The 25,970-nt window shown below is 46.4% G+C and overlaps 1 protein-coding gene across 3 annotated transcripts in view; it reads left to right on the top strand.

The window, feature by feature from the left end:
• ARFGAP3 (ADP ribosylation factor GTPase activating protein 3) overlaps window positions 1-25,970 on the top strand; it is a 752,488-nt gene that overhangs the window by 700,226 nt on the left and 26,292 nt on the right. For 2 of the 3 annotated variants that reach the window (XM_029600102.1, XM_029600105.1), the window contains one exon: window positions 5,343-5,464. In XM_029600102.1, the coding sequence (XP_029455962.1) occupies window positions 5,343-5,464 (122 nt within the window). Of the gene's footprint in view, window positions 1-5,342; window positions 5,465-6,099; window positions 6,225-25,970 lie in introns of those variants that run through there. The other variant, XM_029600104.1, reaches the window with a different exon arrangement.

The following is a 25,970-nucleotide window of genomic DNA, read 5'->3' on the forward strand; positions in this document are numbered from 1 at the left end:
CCCAGTGCCCCCCATCTCAAGAAAATATGGGGCAATATTCCAGTTATTTCAGTGTGTCAAAGGAGGAAAGCTTGTTTCTTACCATCCTGGTTCTCAAAGGCATCAACGGTCTATGAATGAAGAATTTTTGCATGGAAACTTTGCGCTCGGTGATAATGGCCGTGCAGTTGGGGGTGTTTCTGATCTCTCTGGATCTGTCCAAGTCATATCTCCACATTCCCATCCAACTAGAGCATCACCAATTTCTGCAGTTCGCAATTCTGGGACGCCACTTTCAGTTTTGGGCACTGGACTTTGATATGGCCACCGCTCCCAGTACCTTTTCCATGGTAATGGTGGTAGTTGCAGCAGAGTTGAGAAAGTATGGAATCCTAATACCCCTGTGTTTGGAAGACTGGCTGCTTCACGCCAAGATGCTGGAAGAGAGCCGCCTGGTGACTCACAAGGTGATTTCCCTGCTGCAGGAGCTCAGTTGGGTGGTGAACCTAGTCTAGAGCATCCTTCAACCTACTCAGCTGCTGGAATTCCTGGGAGTTCGGTTCGACAAAAAGCGGGCAAGTTGTTCTGCCGGAAGCTTGAATTCAGAAGTTGCTACCTCAACTCTGTTGTTGAACACACTGCTCCCGAGTGTTCTTGGTCTCATGGTGGCAACCCTGGCACTGGTACAGTGGGTGAGGACAGCAGCATTCCTTGCTGTCTCGGTGGAATCCACAGTCTCAAGATTATTCTATTCAGCTCCACCTGCCGATGGAGGTCTCCTCCCAACTGCAGTGGTGGCTGCAGGCAGATTATCTCCGGAAGGGTGTCTCCCTATCTCCACCAGACTGGCTAGTACTGACAACCGATGCGAGTCTCCTTGGTGGGATGCTTACTGTCAGGAGTTGACGGCACAAAGGCGCTGGAGTGTAGAAGAGTCTCTGGCTCATCAATTGGCTGGAAGCCAGGGCGGTGTGGTAGACATGTCTATAGTTTGGCGACAGTCTGCAGGGCCAATCGGTCTGATTAATGTCGGACAATGCAACGACTGTGGCTTACATCACTTGGCAGGTAGGAAGCAAGAGAAACCAAATGTCTCAGGAAATGGATCAACTTCTGGAATGGGCAGAGATGCATCTCCAGATAATCTCAGCCTCGCATATTGCAGGCAAAGGTGACATAAGAAAAGACTTCTCAGCAAGGAGAGTTTGGACACAGGATAGTGAGCGTTGTCAGACGAGGCGTTTTGGCAGATTCGGGATTGCTGGGGTGACCTGGACCTGTTGGCGACTTTGCACAGTGTCACAGTTATGATTTTTCAGCTGCAGAAGAGATCTGTCATTGGGGATCGATGCACTAGTGCAGGTGTGGCTGAAGTCAAGATGCTCTGTGCCTTTCCTCCATGACCCATGTTGGGCAGATTGATTAGAAAATCGAAAACCACAGATGGCTGGTGCTCTTGGTCGCTCCAGATTGGCCCAGGAGACCGTTCTATGCAAATCTGCAGAGGCTCCTGGTGGATTCGCCTCTTTGACTTCAGCTCACAGGAACCTGATACAGCAGGGACCTGTCCTTCACGAAGATCCAACTCTTTTTTTGTCTTATGGTATGGCCCTTGAAAGGGCTCGCTTGCTGAAACGTGGATACTCTGCAGGCTGGGAGTGCATTTTTCCCTTACTAGGACGATTGGCTGATCAAGAGTGCTTCTCAGGCAGGGACCATTCGGTCCATGCATTTGACCATCTGGGTGTTGGCATCACTAGGGTTTGTCATCAACTATCCAAAGTCCCATCTCAGCCCATCATCTTGATTGGACTTCATAGGAGCCTGCTAGACACGGTTCTGGCAAGAGCCTTCCTGCCGTGATCCAGGGCGGTCAACTTGGCATCCATAGTGACAGTGATTCAACAGAACCAGCAGGTTTCAGCTCGGCACATGTTGAGGCTGTTGGTCCACATGGCCTCAACCATCCATGTTACTCCCTTGGCATGCACGTACCTCAATGGACCCTGAGGTCGCAGTGGCACCAGCCACGTAGAGCCTCCAAGCTCGTAACCGAGTCAGTCTCTCCAGGACTCTTTGTCCTGGTGGCGAATTCTCTCAGATTTGGAATGGGGAATATTTTTCCAAAATATCCCTACCCAAATTGTCCTTACCACGGATGCGCCCACCCTGGGTGGGGAGCTCATGTAGAGTGGCTCTGCGCCCAGGGCCTATGGTCCGCCCAGGAAGCACAGTGTCAAATCAACTTCCTGGAGCTCCAGGCAATCAGGTACGCTGTAGACTTTCAGAGATCGGCTGTCGAACAAAATTGTCCTGATCCAGTCAGACAACCAAGTTGCAATGTGGCATATGAACAAGCGGGGAGGCACAGGGTCGTACCTCCTGTGTCAGGAAGTGGTCCAGATCTGGTCCTGGGGCCTGTCCCATGGGATAGTACTCAGGGCCATGTATCTGGTCGGAACGGAGAACATGATAGCGGATAGACTGTGTCATGCCTTCAGACCCCCACAAGTGGTCTCTGGACCAGGGGGTGGCAAACCGGATCTTCCGCCTCACATCCCCCTGCAGCAGGAAAGTAATTCAGTTCTGCTCCCTGTACAGGTCAGACGGCAAACCAGCCTCTGACATCTTTGCCCACCATTGGGGCAAGGGTCCTCTGTACGTGTATCCTATGATTCCTCTAGTGATGAAGATTCTCTTGAAGCTTCATGAGTACATAGGGACTATGATCCTCATAGCCCCTCATTAGCTGAGACAGGTCTAGTTTCCATTCCTGTGGAATTTGCTCTACAGGACTGGAACTGATGATCTGCCTAATCAACCCTCTGTCCCACAGGTTGAGTTCTGGGGGCTGGTAGAACATCAGGGCACAGACTGGAAGCTGAATACTGGCTGGTTGCTGAGATCAGGCACAGACTAGAGGAGGCAGGACAGGTACAGGCTCGAAGCTGTATACAGTTACTGGCTGAGGGCTGATTGGGAGCAGGAACTGGATACAGAGCATAAGTTAGGGACTGGGTACAAAGCACAGGCTGGGGCTGGAACTCAGGCAAGGACAAGGGGCAAGACCTGGGAAATAGACAAGGGACAGGACTGGGCAGGGCAGGGCAAAAACTGGCCAGGGAGCAAGGAAGCCCAACAGGGTGCAAGACTTGCAAGGTAATCTTAATAGGCTCAGAAGCTACAAGGTAAAACAGGAAAGCTCTGGAGGATACAGAGCATGGCAGGGAGGCCACAGAGCAAGGCCTGAAGGCATGAAAGGGCCCAGAGTGAGGCAAGAAGCCAAGAGAGGCTGCAAGGCAGAAGGCCTGGAGGCCACAAGGCTAAGCAAAGCAGAATAGTGAGGTAAGTGTGGATGAAGGTGAACCTGTAGATGTAGTATACTTGGATTTTCAGAAGGCATTTGACAGTTACTCATGAGAAGCTTCTAGGAAAAGTAAAAAATCATGGGATAGTTGGCAATGTCCTTTCGTGGATTGCAAACTGGCTAAAAGACAGGAAACAGAGTAGGATTAAATGGACAATTTTCTCAGTGGAAGGGGAGTGGACAGTGGAGTGCCTCAGGGATCTGTATTGGGACCCTTACTTTTCAATATATTTATAAATGATCTGGAAAGAAATACGAGTGAGATAATCAAATTTGCAGATGACACAAAATTGTTCAGAGTGGTTAAATCACAAGCAGATTGTGATAAATTGCAGGAAGACCTTGTGAGATTGGAAAATTGGGCATCCAAATGGCAGATGAAATTTAATGTGGATAAGTGCAAGGTGATGCATATAGGTAAAAATAAACTCATGCTATAATTACACAATGTTAGGTTCCATATTAGGTGCTACAACCCAAGCAAGAGATCTAGGCGTCATAGTGAATAACACATTGAAATCGTCGGTCAGTGTGCTGCGGCAGTCAAAAAAGCAAATAGAATGTTGGGAATTATTAGAAAGGGAATGGTGAATAAAATGGAAAATGTCATAATGCCTCTGTATCGCTCCATGGTAAGACTGCACCTTGAATATTGTGTACAATTCTGGTCGCCGCATCTCAAAAAAGATATAATTGCGATGGAGAAGGTACAGAGAAGGGCTACCAAATGATAAGGGGAATGGAACAGCTCCCCTATGAGGAAAGACTAAAGAGTTAGGACTTTTCAGCTTGGAGAAGAGACGGCTGAGGGGGGATATGATAGAGATGTTAAAATTATGAGAGGTCTAGAACTGGTAGATGTGAATCGGTTATTTACTCTTTCGGATAATAGAAAGACTAGGGGGCACTCCATGAAGTTAGCATGGGGCACATTTAAAACTAATCGGAGAAAGTTCTTTTTTACTCAACGCACAATTAAACTCTGGAATTTGTTGCCAGAGGATGTGGTTAGTGCAGTTAGTATAGCTGTGTTTAAAAAAGGATTGGATAAGTTCTTGGAGGAGAAGTCCATTACCTGCTATTAAGTTCACTTAGAGAACAGCCACTGCCATTAGCAATGGTAACATGGAATAGACTTAGTTTTTGGGTATTTGCCAGATTCTTATGGCCTGGATTGGCCACTGTTGGAAACAGGATGCTGGGCTTGATGGACCCTTGTCTGACCCAATATGGCATGTTCTTATGTTCTTAAAAACCAAAGTGAATCGCCAGGTCAGGGAGCCGAAGTGACTCAATAAAGAAGGCAGTAAGGTACTGGACAGGCTGGGTTAAAAAGGGCTGAGGTTTGAGTGTAGTGTAATGAGCAAGGAGGCAACTGGCAAGGTAGTGAACAAGGCTTGCAGAGGACTCTTAAAGGAGGGAAGATTGCGCAGCAGGCTGACTGCACGAGAAGACTGTATAACAGGTGAAACCATGATACCTTTTTTGCTCGCTCTCTCCCCATCTGTCACCAGAGCCAAACACCGCAGCCTTAGACTGTTCTTAATTTTTCAGTGCAAGCATTAAACCTGCAGCTATTCCTTTATATTTGTCATGCAGATATTCCCATATCTGACTCTACTTTACTTTCTGAAGAATCCAGCACCAAACTGAATGCAGTTCTCCATATAAGTTCTCAGCAAAGAATTGTAGAAAATTATCAGCATCTCCCTTTCATTCCAATTATATCTCTTCCTGTGTACCCTAGCATTCCATTGATTCTCCCCCTCTGCTATATTACAAAGATATTCAAACTTTGTCATCAAATAAGATCATCCTATCAAGAAAATTAGATTTGTTTGTCATGAATACTTATACTGAAATCATGCTGCATCTTGTTCACTCCAATGTTCTTACACATGCTTCTCTGTAGTAACATCTTTTAAATGCTAATTGATCTGTGAAAACATTTTGGTAGAGCACTTTTAAAATAAAGTTTGTCTTATTCTCCATCTAGGGAACTACCAGCTCTCAAATGTCTTGCCTTCAGCACCAGATATGGCTCAATTTAAACAAGGAGTAAAGTCAGTGGCTGGAAAACTATCAGTTCTTGCCAATGGAGTCATGACTTCTATTCAGGTTAGTGGAATCAATAGTGCAACTCTTCATAGCATGAAATCAGATGTAAAATGTACTTTGAATTGGTGAACGGGGGGAGGGGGTCTGAAACACATTAGCTCAGCTGGTGTTTGGAGTCAACTGAAGAGTCCTGTAAGTCTTGGGCTGCTGTTCAGTCAGCATTGTGGTTCTGTCCTAGTTCTCTGTGCGGAGTCTTTTCTGCTTCTCAGTACCTCTGTTGGAAGCTGGCTGGGGTTGAAATTCTGACGTCTCCTCATGCTCTGCCATGTTCTCCAGTTGGTATATGCCATCTCTTTATCTTTATCTTTACTACTTCATTTTTAATTTGTCAGAAAACATTTAATTATCTGGAAGATTCCAACACTGGAAACAAAATTAGTTTTAAAAAAAATCTTAAAACAGCATTTTTATTCAGTAATTCAGTTAATTATTAATCATTAAGATTCCTCCTTTTTTGTTCAAACTTGCTATTAATTCCTAAAGCAATGATTAAGTCATTTCCAACTTTACGAATCAAAGTAAACTAGAACACTACTGTGCTGATCCATATGGACTTTATATTAATACGTCTAAAATATTTACATGGTATGAAAATTTGAAAGTGGACTCGGGTGAGCCTTTTATATTTTTTTTAGAGACAAGCATGGCTGTAATAAATGGGCACAACTTTAATTCTGAAGATGAATGTGAACATATGTATGAAACAAAAAGAACAAGGAAGGAAAACCAAGAATAAAACCCAAAGAGACAAGAAAAAACTGTGCGGGTAATTTTTAAACTACCTGCAATGGTGCAGAATCCATGCATGCTTTTTATTTATGGTCTTTTCACCAGTTTTCAAAGGAAAACTACATGAGAACGTTCGCTTTGAAAACTGCCCTGAATACAAAGTGTGCATGAATAGAATTTTGCTGGAAAAGTATAGATTTGAAAATGTGTATATGCTTACTTTTCCTCCTATAACCTAACTCCCACCCCCACCCCAGCCGGCCTCTCCCCGCTCGGATTTAAAAGTAAGGGAGCGTCCTGGTGCCTCCCTCTTCCCTGTGATCCGTCTCCCCTCAGCTCTGCAGGGGCTCGCGCGGTCGGCGCTGCCTAACCGGGGCAAGAGCCCGCTCACCCCCAGCAGTGAGCCAGCAGCAGCAGAATTAAGGCAGAGGAAAAACAGTGAAAGAAGGCTCCAAAACCAATAAATTAAAGAAAGCTGAAAAAAAAGAGAGACAAACGCTGCAACCACGTGGTGAGTTGAAACACTCCCACCCCCACCCCAGCCGGCCTCTCCCCGCTCGGATTTAAAAGTAAGGGAGCGTCCTGGTGCCTCCCTCTTCCCTGCGATCCGTCTCCCCTCAGCTCTGCAGGGGCTCGCGCGGTCGGCGCTGCCCAACCGGGGCAAGAGCCCGCTCACCCCCAGCAGTGAGCCAGCAGCAGCAGAATTAAGGCAGAGGAAAAACAGTGAAAGAGGGCTCCAAAACCAATAAATTAAAGAAAGCTGAAAAAAAAGAGAGACAAACGCTGCAACCACGTGGTGAGTTGAAACACTCCCACCCCCACCCCAGCCGGCCTATCCCCCGCTCGGATTTGGCCCCCTTAAAAGTAACGGAGCGTCCTGGGGCGTCACGCACCCGAAGGAGCGCGCCCTAAGGAGCTTGCTCCTTAGTGCGCTCCTTTGTGAGCCTCTTTGGGTGTCTCTTCTATGGACCCTGACGTACGGGAGACCACCTAACTTGTGCTCTCCTCAAGGACCCCATTGCCACCTAACTCCCACCAAACAGGCTGGCCACAGTCCTCCGCTGAACTGTCCAGGACCAATGACGATCACTTTACTCTTCATACAGAATATAACTATTATCTTCCCAGCTCAGATCTTATCCACCTAGTCTCCCCGACCCGGTCGGATTCTACAACAAACAGCATACCACCGCAGGGTAAGGCCCTACCCCTCCCCCCCCCCACGAGCCGGACAGCAAGGCCCACCTGCTAGCTTGTATCTATTGTACTGTACCATCAGTGCTTAGCCCTGTATCTCGCACTGATTTTCATACTTGTACTATATCCACCTGCTTTCTGTATTATATTATATTCTGTATGATTTTCTGTATTTTATCTGCACTCCAACTGCATTCTGTTTTATACCTGCACTCTGCACATGTATTGCCTCCACCTGCATCTATTGTATTGCATATCCGCCTGCTATTGTATTGCATCCACCTGCATCTATTGTATTGCATATCCGCCTGCTTCCACCTGCTTTCTGCACATGTATTGTATCCACCTGATAACCTCCCACTACAGCATTCTTCTCAGTACCCACCCCAATCCCAGAGAAAACAAAGCATCCTACCCCCCACCATCCACCCCCCTTGACCCTCTCACTCTCAACCCACCCCCCCCCCCCCGCACCACAAACTACGTTACATAAGAGCCAGAGCTCAGACTCTTTAAACCCAAGAGCCAAAGCACCTCTGCCCTTCATTCCAGTCGATATAACTCCCTGCCTCCATCCCCTTCTCACTTTATACCTCTCCCCCTCTTACTGGCAAGTCTCCCTCCTCAGAGATGTGCCGTCTCACCATCCCTATCCTCCCACACACCAGCCGTCCCAAAACAAATACCACCAGCCATTGCCCAATTATCACCCAAAGATCACTAATACCCATCATGATTACGCCCCTCACACAATTCTTAGGCCTAGCCTCACTAGTCATATCCCTCGTCAACGCCCAATCTATCTGCAAAAAAGCTCCAATTCTTCATGACCTACTTACTGATGCCAGCCCCGACATATGTACCATTACTGAAACATGGCTAAAAGATTCTGACCACGTCTTCATCAACCAACTCCCCTCTCAGACCTATGATATCTTCTCTATCCCCCGCCTCAAAAAAAAAAGGGGGAGGATTACTCCTCGCCGCTAAAAAGCACCTCAAACTCAAACTCCACCCTTCTAAACCACCCCACAAACTGGAAATTGGCCTCTTTAAATCTAAGACTATGCAGATCTGCCTCATCTACGCCCCCCCAGGCCTACTTGAACACGACACATCCCCCCTCATAGAATATATAACAAACAACATCAAACTTGACTCTGCAGCAATCATTCTCGGAGATTTCAACCTCCATGCAGACAACAACCCTATCACACCTGCCTGTGAAACACTAATGATCACCCTCCAAGCATTAGGCTTCAAGCAACTCATCACCTCTCCCACACATAAGGCTGGTCACACACTGGACCTCCTCTTTGTCAACAAGCACATCACCTCACACAGCACCCCTACCTCCACTCCCATCCCCTGGTCTGATCATTTCATCATTAACGCCCACCTCCACAACAATGCCCCCTCCTCATCCTCTCTCTCTCGAGATAAAACTCAGGCCACCAGCAAGACTATTGCCTTCCACAAGCACTGCTCATCGGAAGACATCTCCCGTGCCTTTGAGAAAGCAAACAAATCCCTGGACCTCTCCAACCCGAACACAGCTTTGCAATCTTGGAATAACATCAATGCCAAGATAGCGGAGGAAGCCTGCCCCATGATACACAAAAAAATACCCTTAGCCAACACAGACAAAAAACCATGGTACACCAAAGAACTCAAAACGATCAAACAGGACCTTAGAGCCAAAGAACGCACCTGGCGTAAAAACCCCACTCCCACACACAAGTCAGCATATAAACATTCATTACACCACTACCGTCAAGCCACTAACCAAGCCAAAAAAGACTTCTACGCAGCCAAAATCCACAATTATCAATTCGATGCAAATGCCCTTTTCACGTTTGTTGCTAATCTCACTGCCCCCCCCCATGCCCCTTCTCCCCAGAACAAAACGCCAAAGAGAAATGCACAGAAATTGCTAATTTCTTCAAGAATAAAATTGACATTTTCCTTCGCTTCACCACCAAGCCCCCCACCACTTTCCACCTACCTACCAAAACATCCAGAACCAATCTGCAAACATTCGAACAAACATCTACCCTTGAAATTGAAACCATTCTAAAAAGAATGAAACCTGCTTCCCATTCTGCTGACCCTCCTATCTTCTCCCACATCCATATCCAGACTTCTGTCTGACTTGATCAACTGCTCTCTTACATATGGCAAGGTCCCAGACCCACTCAAACTTGCAATAGTCAAGCCCCTCCTAAAAAAGCCCACCTTAGACCCCAAAGACCCCTCTAACTACCGGCCTATATCCAACCTCCCTTTTGTATCTAAAATACTTGAAAAGGTTGTCAATACCCAGCTCTCTGACTACCTCGAAAACCACAACATTCTGCACCCCGCACAATTCGGCTTCCGTAAAGGTCGCAATACGGAAAACCTCCTTCTGGCAGTCACCAACACCATACATATAGGCATGGACCAAAGAACCTCATTCTTACTCGCTATACTAGATATCTCTGCTGCTTTCGACACTGTCAACCACCAAATACTCCTATCCCGGCTATCAGAAATCGGCATCTCTGGCACTGTACTATCATGGTTTACCTCATATCTCACCCATAGAGAATACCTGGTCAACATTGACAACTCTGAGTCCCCACGCATACCCCTCCTCCAGGGTGTCCCCCAAGGATCCTCCTTATCCTCCACCCTCTTTAACATATATCTTCTTCCCCTCTGCTATCTACTTTCTAACCTCGGTCTCAATTTCTTCATGTATGCGGATGATGTACAGATCCTCATCCCCATGCAAAAAACCCTACAAGAAACTCTAAACTTCTGGGAATCCTGTCTTGCCTCCATTAACTCTCTCTTAGACAGCCTCCAACTCGCTCTTAACACAGCAAAAACTGAAATCATCCTCATTTCCAACAAACTCGAGGTTACCTCACAGGCCTCTACTAAAACTACCCCCACAACCCTCCCCATCCTGCCATCTGTAAGAGACCTAGGTGTTGTATTAGACAAACACCTTAATTTTCATCCACACATCAAATCCCTTCTAAAAACCGGCTTCTATAAACTCCACATCCTCAAAAAGCTCAAACCCCTCCTCCACCTTCAAGACTTTCGCCTTGTATTGCAGTCCACAATCCTATCAAAATTAGACTACTGCAACTCACTTCTCCTAGGCCTGCCCTACGCCACAATTAAACCACTACAAATCTTGCAGAACTCCATGGCACGAATCATCACAGACATTCGTAAGAGAGAACACATCACACCCATTTTAAAAGAACTGCATTGGCTCCCCATCCCTTTCCGTATAAAATACAAAACCCTTACAATACTCCATAACATGCTTCACAAAAATGACCACGAATGGCTCAAGGAAACACCACGTTTCCGTACATCCAATCGTCCATCCAGAGCCTCCACGGCGGGCACTTTACACATCCCACCCCTCAAAATAGCACACCACTCAACTACCAGAGAGAGAGCCTTTACCATAGCCGGCCCCTCCCTCTGGAATTCTCTTCCCACGTATCTCCGCCTTGAACCTTCCTTACCCAACTTCAAAAAAGGCATCAAAACCTGGCTCTTCTTACAAGCATACCCTGACTCCAATCAGACCTAAACCCCCTCCACTGCCACTTCCAATTCCCTTACCCCTTCTAATCCGTTGATGCATCCTAGGGAATTCCTGATTTTGTAAATTTGTTAATTTTTTATTCTCAGTTTTTTTAACACAGTTCCTATCAATTTCTCTCTCCCCTAGCACTTCACTACCTTTCTCCTTCCCGCAACTTCTGCGCTTACTGTCACCTGACCCCCATCCTCTCCTTTTTCCTTCACTGCTCCACCTCCCCCCTCCCTGTTATTTGTAATTTCCTCTTCCTCCTTTACAATGTTGATTGTGAACCGGCATGATATGTCCTATGAATGTCGGTATATTTTAAAAGCATTTAAATAAATAAATAAATAAATAAATAAATAAAATAGCTCCGAAAACACTATTTATTGATGCAGTTAAGTCAGCCGCATAGAAGGTGGGCAATTTTCAGACAGCCAATGAACAAGGATAAAATGCTTTCTGCCTGCATAAATTGCTTTGAAAATAGCTATATCTATATATATATAGTTGTGCTCATAAGTTTACACACCCCTGGAAGAATTTGTAAGATGTGTAGCATTTTAAGAAAACACAAGTGATCAGACAAAACACAGTTTAATTTTAACACATTAAAAATATTATGCATCAAAGTATAGCACAATCATTAAATAATCTGTAACAATAAAGAAATAATAAAATTGTACTGTTCAAAAGTTGGCATACCCTTAGTTCTTAATATGTATTACCCCCTTTTGCATTAATGACAGCTTGCAGTCTTTTGTGATGGTTGTGAATGAGGCCCGTTATTTTCTCATGTGGTACAGCTGCCCATTCCTCTTGGCAAAAAGCCTCCAGATCCTGTACAATTTTTGGTTGTCTAGCATGAACTGAATATTTGCTTTCTCCTCAAACTGGCTTAATGATGTTGAGGTGAAGAGACAGTGATGGCCATTTATTTTTGTCTGCTGCAGCCACTGAAGAATCGACTTGGTCTTATGTTTTAGATCATTGTCATATGGAATGTTCAAGTGTGCCCCATGCACAGCTTGCTAGCTGATGAATGCAAATTCTTCTCCACTATTTTCTGATAAGATGCATTCATCTTGCCATCAATTTTGACTAAATTCCCTGTGCCGTTGTAGCTCATACACCCCCAAAACAGCAGAGATCCACCTCTATGCTTCACAGTAGGGATTGTGTGCTTCTCTTCATAAGCTTTGTTGACTCATCTCCACTTTGTAACCATAAAGTTCAGTTTTGGTCTCCTCACTCCAGATTTTGTTCCAGAAGTTTTGAGGCTTCTCTAGGTGCTGTTTGGTATATTGTAAGCGGGCTGTTTTGTGGCACTGGTGCAGCGATGGCTATTTTCTGGCAACTCTACCATAAAGCCCATTTTTGTTCAAATATCTTCTTATTGTGCATGCTGAATCACCCACACCATTTAGTTTCTGAAAAGCCTGTATTTCAGTAGAAGATGATTGTGGTTTTTCTTTGCATCCTGATAGATTTTCTTGGCAGTTGTCTGAAATCTTTCTTGGTCTACCTGACTATGGCTTGGTATTAACAGAACCCATCATTTTCCACTTCTTGATCAGAGTTTGAAGTGTACTGATTGGCATTTTCAAATCTTTGGATATCTTTATATCCTTTTCTTGATTTATAAAGTTAAAATACTTTTGCTTGTAGATCCTTTGATAGTTCTTTTGCTTTCCCCATGCTTCAAGAACCATCAGTCAGTGCATCCCTGGATGAAATGTACAAGGGTTTCTCAAGAACTAAGAAACTCATTGAGTATTTCTACACAGACTCTTATTTACAATCAAACAAGGTACAGGTGTAGATACCTACCTTTCATTGCCATCTCAACCTGTGTGTGTGTCAGCTTAAGTCTATATTAGCTTAATCATTCAAGGGTATGCAAACTTTTGAGCAAGACCATTTTATTTCCTTTATTGGTATAGTTTCTTTAATGATTGTGCTATTCTGTGATGCACAATAGTTTAATTTGAAATACATTAAAAATAAGACGTGTTTTGTCTGATCACTCATAGTTTCTTAAATGTACATATTTTACAGATTCTGTCAATAGTATGTAAACTTATGATCAGAACTGTCTCTAAATATCTACAATATTGTGTACATAAATCTGCATCCCTTGTGCACGTACTTTATGAATACATGGTGCATGTAGTTAAGTGTGTATATATATTTTTAAATTTATTTTATTTTCATCAAATTTAGACTTACAGCATCACTATAGCCACATACCAGCAAACGTCTGGTGGTAATGCACATTTTTGAAATTGCAAAAAGTATTTCAAACCAAACAACTTTTTAATAATGAACTGCCTATCATACTGGCTCTATATCGATCCATGATTTTGTTTTTTGTGTTTAATTCTAGTTTTCTCATCTCAGAAAAAGATATAGAAGAACCAAAATAGGTACAAAGCAGGACAACTAAATAGTAAAGGGGATGGAATGGTTTCCTTGTGAGGAAACAGGTTAGGGCTGTTCAGCCTGGAAAAGAGAAGCTAAGAGCTCTATAAAATCATAAATGGAGTGGAACAGGTAAATAGGAAACAGTTATTTACCCTTTCCAGAAGTACTAGGACTAGGGGATACTTGATGAAGCTAATAGCTACCACGTTTAAATAAATTGAAGAAAGTATTTTGTTTCACTCTGTACACAATTAAACTGTGAAACTTGTTACCAGAAGATGAGGTGAAGAAGAGTGTAGCTGGGTTTAAAAAGGGTTTAGATGAGTTCCTGGAGGAAAAGTCCATAACCCACTTTAGAAAAACACTGCTTATCCTTGGTTATGAGCAAGATGGGTTGGACTGCTTTTGCATCTATCAGGTACTTGTGAACTGGATTGGCCACTGTCAGACAAGATTCTGAGCTTGGACCTTTGGTCTTACCCAGTATGGCATTTCTTATGTTTTTTTCCCTTATTGCTTAGCTCTCTGCCTTTTCTCTACCTACATTTCTTACCTCCTGTAATTCTCACCTATATTTTACATAGTAAAATAAAAAAACCTACATCTTTTAGCAAAATGAAATATTTGCCTTATTAGTAAGGGTGTCCAAATGGAAGCCTAATTTAGGTTTCCTCTGCATTCAGGCAGGCCAATCCCCACCAGAGGGTTATGCATCTCTGCCAGCAGATGGAAACGGAGTAAGAAGCTGACGTCATAGATATATAGTGCTGTCCTGACATCAGCTCACCAGTATTCTCCGTCTCCAGCAGATGGTGGACATGCATTTCCCTACTGGAAATTGCCTGTTAAAAAAAAAAAAAGAGCAATAGAAGAAAATGGCCAATTTCCTGTCGTGTAGCCAGATGGACTCAGAACAAATGGGTATAGTATGCTCGTGCTAGCAGTTGGAGACTGATCTGACGTCAGCACGGATGTATATATACCCCCACAGGAAGCGTTGCAACTTAGTAATTTCCGTCTCCAAAGCAGTTTGGAGAGCCTGCACGCTCGCTGAGCGTGTTTCCAAATCTACTTTCTTTTTCCTAAAACTTCTACAGCACCATCGAGCCCCGCACTCCTGCGGTGATACCCTAAGGTCCCTCCCCCAGTTGAGTTTCCCGGGGTGATTTCTGTGATCCCCCGGAGGTTTAAGTCCTCGGTCCGGTGGCCGAATCGCGGCAGGGACGTAGCCCCCGGGCGAGGCTCGGGAGAGGCGTACGAGGGGCCTCGGTCCCGGCGTGGATGAGGCAGCGGGTGCATTTCCTCAAAGCGCGGCGGTGAAGGTACTTGCCCTCTTCCCCCGCAGCCGGAGACCGCCCGGGTTCTAGCCAGCAAGCGCCGAGGATCACGTAAGGCGTACATCTCTTACTTTTTGGTCTCCGAGGAACGAGGATCGGCGGCGTGGCTTGTGGGCGGCACGCCGTGGACGGGCGCCATTTTGTTGGCCTTACTCAGGTATTGAGCGCCCATGATAGGCGCAGGTCTATGACTAAACCGCATATGCATAGCATTGAGTGTATATTGCTAAGCCGCATATTGCTGAGAGCATATTGCATTTATTTATTTATTTAAACATTTTTGTATACTGAACATATTGTATACACTTCAAGTCGGTTTACAATAAAACAACTGACTGTCTTTAACGACATGTCTTAAAACAAAAACAAAAACATATCATTGAGCGTATATTGCTAAGCCGCATATTGCTGAGAGCACGTTGCAGATTGTTCAGCGTACATTGCTAAGCCGCTTATTGCTGAGCGCATATTGCATATCATTGAGCGTACATTGCTAAGTCGCTTATTGCTGAGAGCATATTGCATATCATTGAGCGTATATTGCTAGCTACATATTGCTGAGAGCATATTGCATATCATTGAGCGTATATTGCTAGCTACATATTGCTGAGAGCATATTGCATATCATTGAGTGTATATTGCTAGCCGCCTATTGCTGAGAGCATATTGGATATCAATGAGCATATATTACTGCCGCATATTATTAAGCGCCTGTTGTACTAAGCGTATATTGCTGCCGCTTATTCTTGAGCGCCTGTTGTATTAAGCGTATATTGCTGCCGCATATTATTGAGCGCCTGTTGTATTGAGCGCCTATTGCACTAAGCGTATATTGCTGCCGCATATAATTGAGCGCCTGTTGTACTAAGCGTATGTTGCTGCCGCATATTATTGAGCGCCTATTCTATTAAGCGTATATTGCTGCCGCTTATTCTTGAGCGTCTATTGTATTAAAGCGTATATTGCTGCCGCATATTATTGAGCGCCTGTTGTACTAAGCGTATGTTGCTGCCGCATATTATTGAGCGCCTGTTGTATTAAAGCGTATATTGCTGCCGCTTATTATTAAGCGCATATTTTTCAATGGAACAGAACGCCTCAGCGGCCTCAGCAGGGGCACCTCTTGCCTCCGGCATTAAAGCCTTCGGCCTCTGCTCTGCATGCCAGCTTAGAGCCACGCACAGTGAAGAGCCAGACTCCCTATGTGCCCAATGTGAGGAGGCCGTGGGAGCCTCGGGTCAGGACCAGTCTCAGCCACGATTCGCTAACAGTTCCCCAGGGGCTACCCCGGATTTAGCGGGCTGTCTCGACCAACCTGGAATTCCGGGGGATCTCGTACCCCGGCGATTAGAGACCGCCTCTATTTCCTGGGTGGATCTCTTTAAGGGGATTCATGCTTTTGTTCAGATGCAGACAGCTTCCCGTCCAGGCCCTGTTGTTCCTGCTGGTCCGGCTGCGGCTGCGCCTGCCGCTGCGGTTACGGCACCAGCGGATCCTGATCCGGGACCTTCACGTGTGCCGGACCTCCCGCCTCCAGACAGCCCGGATCAGTCGGACCCGGATGTTTCACCGGACGAATCCGAACTCCCGGACGAGGGGGAACTTCCCTCAGGGATTGAGCCATATAGAACCATGAGGCGGTTCTTCCCTAAAGAGGATCTCTCCGACCTGTTGTCTCAGTGCCTGGCGGAGTTGGATATTGCAGGTCCCAGTGCTTCGGTACCCTCCGCGCAGAACCCCCTGCTGGAAGGTCTTCGTCCTACAGCCCGCCATTTTCCATTCTTGCAAGCGGCACAACAGCTGATAGATTTAGAATGGGCTGCACCAGCGGCCTCATTCAAAGGGGGTCGGGACAGGCATGTACCCCCTGGCACCGGCTATCCAGGAGCTGCTGGCGTGCACTCAGGTGGACGCCTTGATTAGCGCTGTGGTCAAGCGCACTACCATTCCAGTTGAAGGGGGGGGCGGCCCTCAAGGAGCCTCATGACCGGCGATTGGACGCCATTCTGAAACAGACTTTTGAGGTGGCAGCTCTGTCTTTGCGGATCGCTACCTGCTGCACAGTGGTGACGCGTTCCTGTTTGTCACAGGTCAGGAACAATGCTCCAGCAGCAGACCTGGAGTCAGCTCTCTCGTTCCTCACTGATGCCGCATCAGACCTAGTCCGGACAACAGCCAAGGGGATCTCATCCTCCATAGCCGCCAGGAGGCAGCTCTGGATCCGGAAATGGTCAGCTGATGCTCCTTTGAAGACACGCCTCACCAGATTGCCCTTTAAGGGCTCTTTCCTGTTCGGTAGTGACCTTGATAGACTGGCCAGCACATGGGGTGCCTCTCCAGTACCTCGACTGCCGGAAGATCAGAAGGAACCAGCGTGCCTTTCCAAGGCCCTCCAGGGGCAGAAGCTCACAGCGCTTCACTCCCTACAGGAGTCGCTACCAGGCGCCTCGTCCTCAGGCCAGGAATCAGTCCTTTCGGACCAAGCAGCGCAAGAGGGGAGCAGGCCCGGGCTCAGGTCCTGGCCGCGCCTCACAGTGAGAATCCGCCGATTTATCTGGGGGACGGAGCCATAGGGGGCAGGTTAACCCTCTTCTACCCCAGATGGGTCGAGATTACGTCAGACCAGTGGGTCCTCGCCATTATCAGAGAGGGATATTATCTGGACTTTCATCATCTCCCTCCGGACAAGTTTGTGGAATCTTCATGTCCCATACACAAGAGGGCAGCATTGGAAGCTACCCTGGCGAGGCTCCTGTCCTTGAAAGCCATTATCCCAGTACCTGCCTGGGAAGTGAATTCTGGACACTATTCCATTCATTTCATAGTACCCAAGAAAGGGGGCACCTTTCGGCCCGTACTGGACCTCAAGTCAGTCAATCGATACTTAAGGGTCCTGAGGTTTCGCATGGAAACTCTGCGCTCCGTCAAGACCGCAGTACAGCCAGGAGAATTCCTCACGGCCTTAGACTTGTCGGAAGCCTACCTGCATATCCCGATCCATCCGGATCATCAGCGCTACCTACGCTTCAAGGTTCTAGGCCGCCACTTCCAATTCCGGGCTCTGCCCTTCGGGTTGGCCACGTCACCGCGGACCTTCACCAAGGTGGTCGTAGTGCTAGCAGCGGCACTCAGACGGGAAGGAATCCTGGTCCATCCCTACCTAGACGACTGGCTGATCAGGGCGAAATCACGAGAGGAGAGCCATCGGACAACCGACAGTGATTGCCCTTCTGGAAAGCTTGGGCTGGGTAATCAACCTCAGCAAGAGTTGCCTGCAGCCTTCCCAGTCGCTAGAATACCTGGGAGTACAGTTCGACACCCAGGCGGACACAGTCAGTCTCACTACCAAGAGAAAGTTAAAACTTCAGACGCATATCCGGTACTTGATCGGAGCCAGTCGGCCCATAGCTTGGGATTATCTGCAGGTTCTCGGCCTCATGGCATCCACCCTGGAAGTGGTACCTTGGGCAAGGGCCCATATGAGACCGTTACAACACTCCCTGCTCTATCGCTGGAGCCCCCGCTTGCGGAACTATTCCACGCACCTTCCTCTGCCAGCCAGAGTACGGACCCAGTTACGGTGGTGGTTGCAGTCCAAACACATGAGCGGGGGGTCGAAGATGTCCTCACCCACGTGGACTCTGCTCACCACAGATGCCAGCCTGAGCAGCTGGGGAGCACACTGCGAAGAACTCACCGCACAAGGGCAGTGGAACAGAGAAGAGTCAGCGTGGAACATCAACCGCTAGAGCCCCGAGCTGTCCGATTGGCATGCCTACGATTTGCTCACAGACTGAAGAACAGAGCAGTCAGAGTGATGTCCGACAACGCCACCACGGTGGCATACGTCAACCGTCAGGGCGGAACCAGAAGCCAACAGGTATCTCTGGAGATAGCCCCGCTGATGGCTTGGGCAGAGGCGAATCTTCAGGGCACCTCAGCCGTCCACATTGCCGGGAAGGACAACACAGCGGCGGACTTCCTCAGCAGAGAAAGCCTAGATCCGGGAGAGTGGCAGCTGTCACCCACAGCCTTCCAGATGATTGTGGATCACTGGGGGATTCCGGACATGGACTTACTAGCGGACAAGTCCAATGCTCAGGTCCCCAGATACTTCAGCCGCAAATGTGACCCATTCTCACACGGAATCGATGCCCTGGTTCAGCCATGGCCTCCAGGGACTCTGCTATACACATTTCCTCCATGGCCTCTGCTGGGCGCCATCATCCACAAGATTCAGAGACACCGGGGCCTAGTTCTTCTAGTGGCCCCAGACTGGCCAAGAAGACCCTAGTACGCGGACATGAGAAGACTACTGGCAGGGGAGCCCCTTCCCCTGCCTCCTCTCCGGGACCTTCTACGTCAAGGTCCCATCCTCCACGAGGACCCGGCTCAATTCTCTCTTACGGTTTGGCCATTGAGAGGGCTAGACTGAAGAAAAGAGGTTACTCGGAGCCCGTGATAGATACACTCCTCCGAGACCGCAAGTTTTCCACTTCCCTCACCTACGTAAGGATCTGGAGAATATTTGAAGCATGGGGCGACACTCATGGCACCAATCCACATGCGACCACAATCCCTATTGTCCTGGATTTCCTGCAAGATGGGCTTCAGAAGGGTCTCTCCCTCAGCTCCATCAAAGTTCAGGTGGCTGCACTGTCTTGCTATGGTCCCAGGAGGGATGGCAAGACCATTGCCACGCATCCAGATGTGTCTCGCTTCCTGAAAGGAGTTAAGCACATTCGTCCGCCACTGAAGTGGCCAGTGCCTTTGTGGAACCTCAACCTTGTTTTGGATTTCCTCGCGGGATCCACCTTCAGACCCCTTCGGGGCCTGTCTCTCCATTCTTTAACCTTGAAGATGGTGTTCTTGTTGGCGGTATGTTCAGCACGCCGCGTCTCAGAGCTACAAGCACTGTCCTGCCGTGATCCCTTTCTCAGAATCACTCCAGAGGCTATCCATCTTCGCACGGTTCCCTCCTTTCTACCTAAAGTGGTCTCACAATTTCACCTTAACCAAACTATATCCTTGCCTACCACAGCGGGTTTGAAGAAATCTGAAGAAGGGCGTTTGCTACGCCATCTCGACATAGGCAGAATGCTGCCCAGATATCTGGAAATGACACAAGAAGTACGAAAGACGGACCATCTGTTCGTCCTGCACAGCGGGAAAAGACAAGGGGAAGCGGCCTCTCGGCCCACCATCGCCCACTGGATTAAAGAAGTTATCAGAGCAGCTTACGTGGAGGCCAGGAAGTCTCCGCCTCTACAAGTCAAGGCTCATTCTACCAGAGCACAAGCGGCATCTTGGGCAGAATCCAGGATGCTGTCGCCTGCAGAAATCTGTAACGCGGCGACGTGGTCCTCCCTCCATACCTTCTCCAGGTTCTACCGTCTGGATGTCCAGGCCAGGGAGGACACAGCATTTGCGAGGGCGGTCCTACATGGTCCTCAGGCAGCCTCCCGCCCAGGCTGGGAGTAAAGCTTTTGTACATCCCATTTGTTCTAAGTCCATCTGGCTACACGACAGGAAATGTTGAGATTACTTACCTGATAATCTCGTTTTCCTTAGTGTAGACAGATGGACTCAGCATCCCGTCCAGCTGCCTGTCTATATGGGTTTCACCAATTCACGGTAAGCCTTCCGGTTGGGAATGCTGGCGGTCTCCAGCTACTATCAGTCGGTCAGGGGAATCCTGTTTCACTTTTCACTGAGCGTCAGTACACACATCCATAACAGCTTTTGCAAGGAAGATTGCTAAGTTGCTACGCTTCCTGTGGGGGTATATATATACCCGTGCTGACGTCAGATCCGTCTCCAACTGCTAGCACGAGCATACTATACCCAATTGTTCTGAGTCCATCTGTCTACACTAAGGAAAACGAGATTATCAGGTAAGTAATCTCAACATTGTATAGCACCGCTTGCCTCCTGAGGTGATATCGTTGGGTTCCTCCCTCAGTTGAGAACCTTAGTCTGGTAGGCCTGTTCTAGTGTGAACTTAAAAAAAAATTAGCGGTTGCAGGCCAAGAGAGGCTCGGCAGTTAAGACTTTCACCCTGTCCCCCAGAGCCAGAAATCCGTTCCTGCTCTCAGCGAGGGAGGGCTGAACTCAAGTAAAAATTTCCATTTAAAATTTTAAAAAGCGTGTACTTAGTGAGGCTACTTCCTACTGGGCCTTTCTCCTCTGTGTTCATCTCTGGGGAGTTTTGTGAGTGTAGAGGCAGCTTAGGTACAGTGAGTTGAGCAGCCTTTTGGCTAGGCCCCGTTCTCAGGCGTCCTTCCTGGGCAGCGTGGTAGACCACGGCGGTTCCTTTGTGCGTTTTTGTGTTTACGTTGGCCCGCGCCTTGTGTACATAAATCTGCGTCCCCTGTTGTGCGCGTACTTTATGCATACATGGTGCATGTAGTTAAGTGTGTCTCTGAGTGCGTTTTGCACGTGTTCCTGTGCATTTTCTGTACGTGTAGTGCGCATATTTAAGCACGTACCTACCTATACGTTTTCTGTGTGCGTATTTCAGTGCATTTTGTACATTTTGCTAAATACATAACTCGGGATGTAATTAAGCGCATATTGCCACTGTGTGCATATTGAGCACATACTAACCATGCTGCCGGTGCCAATTAAATCAAAGTCTTAGCTATTTGTGCTACATGCCATATAAGGTCAATACGCTGGAGCTTTCTACAAGCCTGTGTCAGCACTGCCTGGATGCTCGAGGAGATTTGCCGCCTCCTGGTTTTGCTAATGATAGTCCATCCCCTCTGTCTGAGGGAGAGGATATCAAGTTCAGGCCTATGGGGCCTAGTATGGAGCCATCTTCCTTTTCCTGGGTGGAATTCTTCCTGGTATTACAGATCTTTCTACAGGGATAACCTGAGTCAGCAACACTGTCTAAATCAGGATCACATGCTCAAGGTTTGCCTGCATCTACCACCATGTTCAAATGCTGTGGCGCTCTGCATCCTTACAGCGTTGAGTTGATGTGGATCAAGATGACACTGATGATGATTTGGGTGGCTCCCCTCTTGAGGAAGGGGAGATTCCCCCAGATTTAGCGTCACATTCGTTTCTTTCATAGAGATTAGTCGCCAAGTCTGATTCCCCCAGACTCTGTAGTGGCTGGGAGTGACTTCGGATATGCAGAGAAGGACCCCATATTGGTCACCCTACACAAGGCTTCATGTTTCTTTCCCCTCCTGTAGGCTATTCAAAAGTTAAATGATCTTGAATTGAGTGTATCAGTGGTGACCTTTAAAGGGGAACACGCCTTGACAGGTTTATACCCCTTGGATCCGCAGGCCAGAGAGCAGTTGCGTTTCCTAAACATTGACACGTTGAGTGTTTGCTTACTAAGCAAACCACCATCCTGGTGGAAGGAGGGCAACGCTAAAGGATGCTCAGGATAGGAGGATTGAGGCTATCCTTAAGCAAGCCTTTGAGGCTATAGTGATGAATTTGCAGATTGCTTCTTTTTGTGCCTTGGTGGCTCGAGCTACCTTGCATTTTTCATAAGACTCTGGTGGTGCCTTTTTGTTGATAGTTTATAGTTTATTAGATTTTTTATACCGCCGTATTGGCGTTAGCCTTCACAGCGGTTTACAATATACAAATTAGAGATAATACAGTAAAACAATTCAATAAAAGATGACAGCTAAAATTAATTAAAAGCACTTAGAAATATTATAGCTGTACAAGTAAAGATAAAAATTATAGATTGCTATTCCTCAGTGTGGTTTTCAAGGGTAAAGTTAAGACAAATTTAAGACAAAATAATAAAACATACATTAAATATTACACTCATAAAACATAAAAGTTAGTTCTGCCTTTAAAATTGGAATTTTGGAGCATTTGTCTTAATACCTGTAGCTAGCCTTGCGAAGTTTGATTATTTTCGGAATATGCACATTTAAAAAGCCAGGTTTTTAAGTCAGCCTTAAATTTTTTTTTTTAATCAATTGTTAGTCTCAGATCTGTTGGTAACTCGTTCCACAGTTTGGATCCTGCAATAGACAATGCGCGCTCTCTCACTTGGCTCAATCTTGCCGAGCGAATTGTTGGTATAGATAACAAAGCCTTGTTTGCCGATCTTAGATTTTTTTGCGGTACGTGTAGTTTTAAGGATAAGTTCAACCATTCAGTTTGTTCTCCATATAATAGATTATGTACGAGGCAAGCCTGCCTTCTTGGCTGATTCGGGATATGACCTGGCTCACACAGTCTCCAGAGGAGTTACTTCTATAATAGCAGCTAGATGGCAGCTGTGGCTGCAAATTTGGTCAGCTGACACTGTGTCTAATTCCAGTCTCACCAAGCTGCCTTTCAAGGGTTCCCTTTTGTTTGGCAGTGAGTTGGAAAAGATGGCAAATAGATGGGGAGAAGCACAGATTCCTCATTTGCTGGAGGATAAGAAGCCGGCTTCTCGTCCCTTTCGGCAAAGTGGCTGCTCTCGTGACTATAGGCGATTTCATAATTATAGGGGAGCTTCTTCTCAGAGATCCCGTCCCTTTGATATAGGTCTCAGTCCTTTTGCCCCAGAAGGCCTCGGAAAGATGCAGGATCCAGGAGTGGAGCTCTCGATCTTCCCAATGAAAATTTGCGGGCTTACATGTTGGTGCAGGCGATAGGTGGGCGCCTCTCTCGCTTTTATCACATGTGGGTTCAGATCACATTGGATCAATAGGTCCTCAAAGTGATTGGGATGGCTATGCTCTAGAATTTCTTTGCATTCCTCCAGATGCCTTTATATCATCTCCATGCAACTCCCCTCAGAGAGGGTAGCAGTGGATGCTACATTGAGAAGACTGTTAGCCCTGAAGGCCATGATTCCTGTTCCCAAATCACAGCAAATCCCAAAGCCCAAAAAAAAGAGGAGGAGGTATCCTATTAGCCGTGAAAAAAAAAAAAACAAAAAAAAAAAAAACTCAACATGATACACCAACCTATCACTCCCTCAACTGAACTCGAAATTGGCCTCTTTAAATCCCCATCAATACAAATCTGTTTAGTATACGCCCCCCCAGGGACCCTCGATAATAACCCATCTTTCTTTATTGAATACATTGCCAAAAACATATCCCTTGGCACTCCAACAATCATTCTTGGAGACATGAACCTGCATGTTGATAGCACACCCCGAACTCCCTCATGCAACATTATACTCGATGCCTTGAATGCCTTAGGCTTCAAACAAAACACCAACTCACCTACTCACAAAGTGGGTCATTCCCTCAATCTTATCTTCACTAATTCCCAGATACATGCAGACCTCCACCCCCCCCCACCCCCCCACACACACACACATACACACACATACATGCATACCAGTCCCCTGGTCTGACCATTACCTCAAAAACTACCCTCTCTATAAAGAAACCTCCCAGTCACCCGACACCAGGCAACACCATCCACTACAGAAAAACATGCAAAAGAGACAACCTCATCTTGGCCCGCTCCGACACACTAAACAACCTACACTTGTCGGATGCAGACACTGCCCTATCACCATGGCACAACATTACAAATCCGGTGGCCAACAAAATCTGCCCTTTACAATCTAGACTCAAAAAGAGTCTAGATTGTACAAACAAAAAGAAACCCTGGTATACACAAGAACTAAAAGACTTGAAACATAGCCTTAGAAAAATAGAAAAGTCCTGGCGCAAAGACCCTACTCCCACACTCCTTGCCCGATTCAAATCATCCCTACATTGCTACAGGGAAAAATTAAATAATGCCAAAAGGGATTTCTACTCCACCAGAATTCACCAATTCCAATACAACCCGCGAACCCTCTACAACTATGTTGCCTCGTTAACTAAATCTGCACCTGCAGTTATACCAGAAGATACAGCCAAAACCAAATGCGAGGAACTCGCATTATTCTTCCAAGACAAAATCAATAAACTTCTTACACGTTTCCCTTCATCTTCTACAACCAACCAAAACTCACAAGAAGCTTGCCCAGCCCTTCCCAACCCTCCTCCCTCCAAAGGCCTGACCTCCCTAGAATACACAACTGCTCTGGAAATTGAATCATTCCTTAAGAAATCCAGACCATCCTCCCACCCCTCTGACACAATCCCTACTAAACACCTACTTTATAATAGCCCAGCCCATAGCCAACATAAATGCCTCCATCTCCTCAGGCTTAGTACCCATCCCCCTCAAACAAGCAATAGTCAAGCCTATGCTAAAGAAACCCAAGCTTGACCCCACCGACCTGTCCAATTACCGCCCCATCTCAAACCTCCCCTTCATCTCTAAAATTCTGGAAACAACTATCAATAAGCAACTCACTGAATACCTCGAGGACTCACACCTACTCTCTTCATCTCAGTTTGGATTTCGGAAATTCCACAGCACTGAATCCCTCCTCCTTTCCTTGTCAGACCAGCTTATTAGAAAACTAGATAAAGGACAATCATATATTCTAGCCTTTCTAGACATATCCTCTGCCTTTGACACAATCAGCCACAATATCCTCCTGTAGTGACTCTACGAAATTGGTATAACAGGTGCTGCGCACAACTGGTTCAAGTCCTACCTCAGTAATCGAAACTATAAGGTCAAAATTGGAAACCATGAGTCCCGCAAGGTTCCTCCCTTTCCTCTACCCTATTCAACATTTACCTCCTACCGCTCTGTCATCTCCTATCCGATCTCAAGCTCCCCTACTACATCTAAGCAGATGATGTGCAGATTCTCATCCCAATAACTGACACCCTCCCTAAGGCTATTGACATCTGGGAAGCAACATTACTGTCTATCAATAGTGATCATAATATGATCAAATTTGATCAATATGATCAATGACTGGAAGACTGGAAGAGGAACAGTGTGCAAATCCAAGGCTTTCGTGCTAAACTTTAAAAAGGGAAACTTTGATAAAATGAGAAAAATTGTTAGAAAAAAACTGAAAGGAGCAGCTACAAAAGTAAAAAAAAATGTCCAAGAGGCATGGTCATTGTTAAAAAAAAAATACCATGCTAGAAGCACAGTCTAGATGTATTCCACACATTAAGAAAGGTGGAAAGAAGGCAAAACGATTACCGGCATGGTTAAAAGGGGAGGTGAAAGAAGCTATTTTAGCCAAAAGATCTTCATTCAAAAATTGAAAGAAGGAACCAACAGAAGAAAATAGGATAAAGCATAAACGTTGGCAAGTTAAATGTAAGACATTGATAAGACAGGCTAAGAGAGAATTTGAAAAGAAGTTGGCTGT

This window comes from Rhinatrema bivittatum, chromosome 4, assembly GCF_901001135.1.
Source record: "Rhinatrema bivittatum chromosome 4, aRhiBiv1.1, whole genome shotgun sequence".
Taxonomy (NCBI): Eukaryota; Metazoa; Chordata; class Amphibia; order Gymnophiona; family Rhinatrematidae; genus Rhinatrema; species Rhinatrema bivittatum.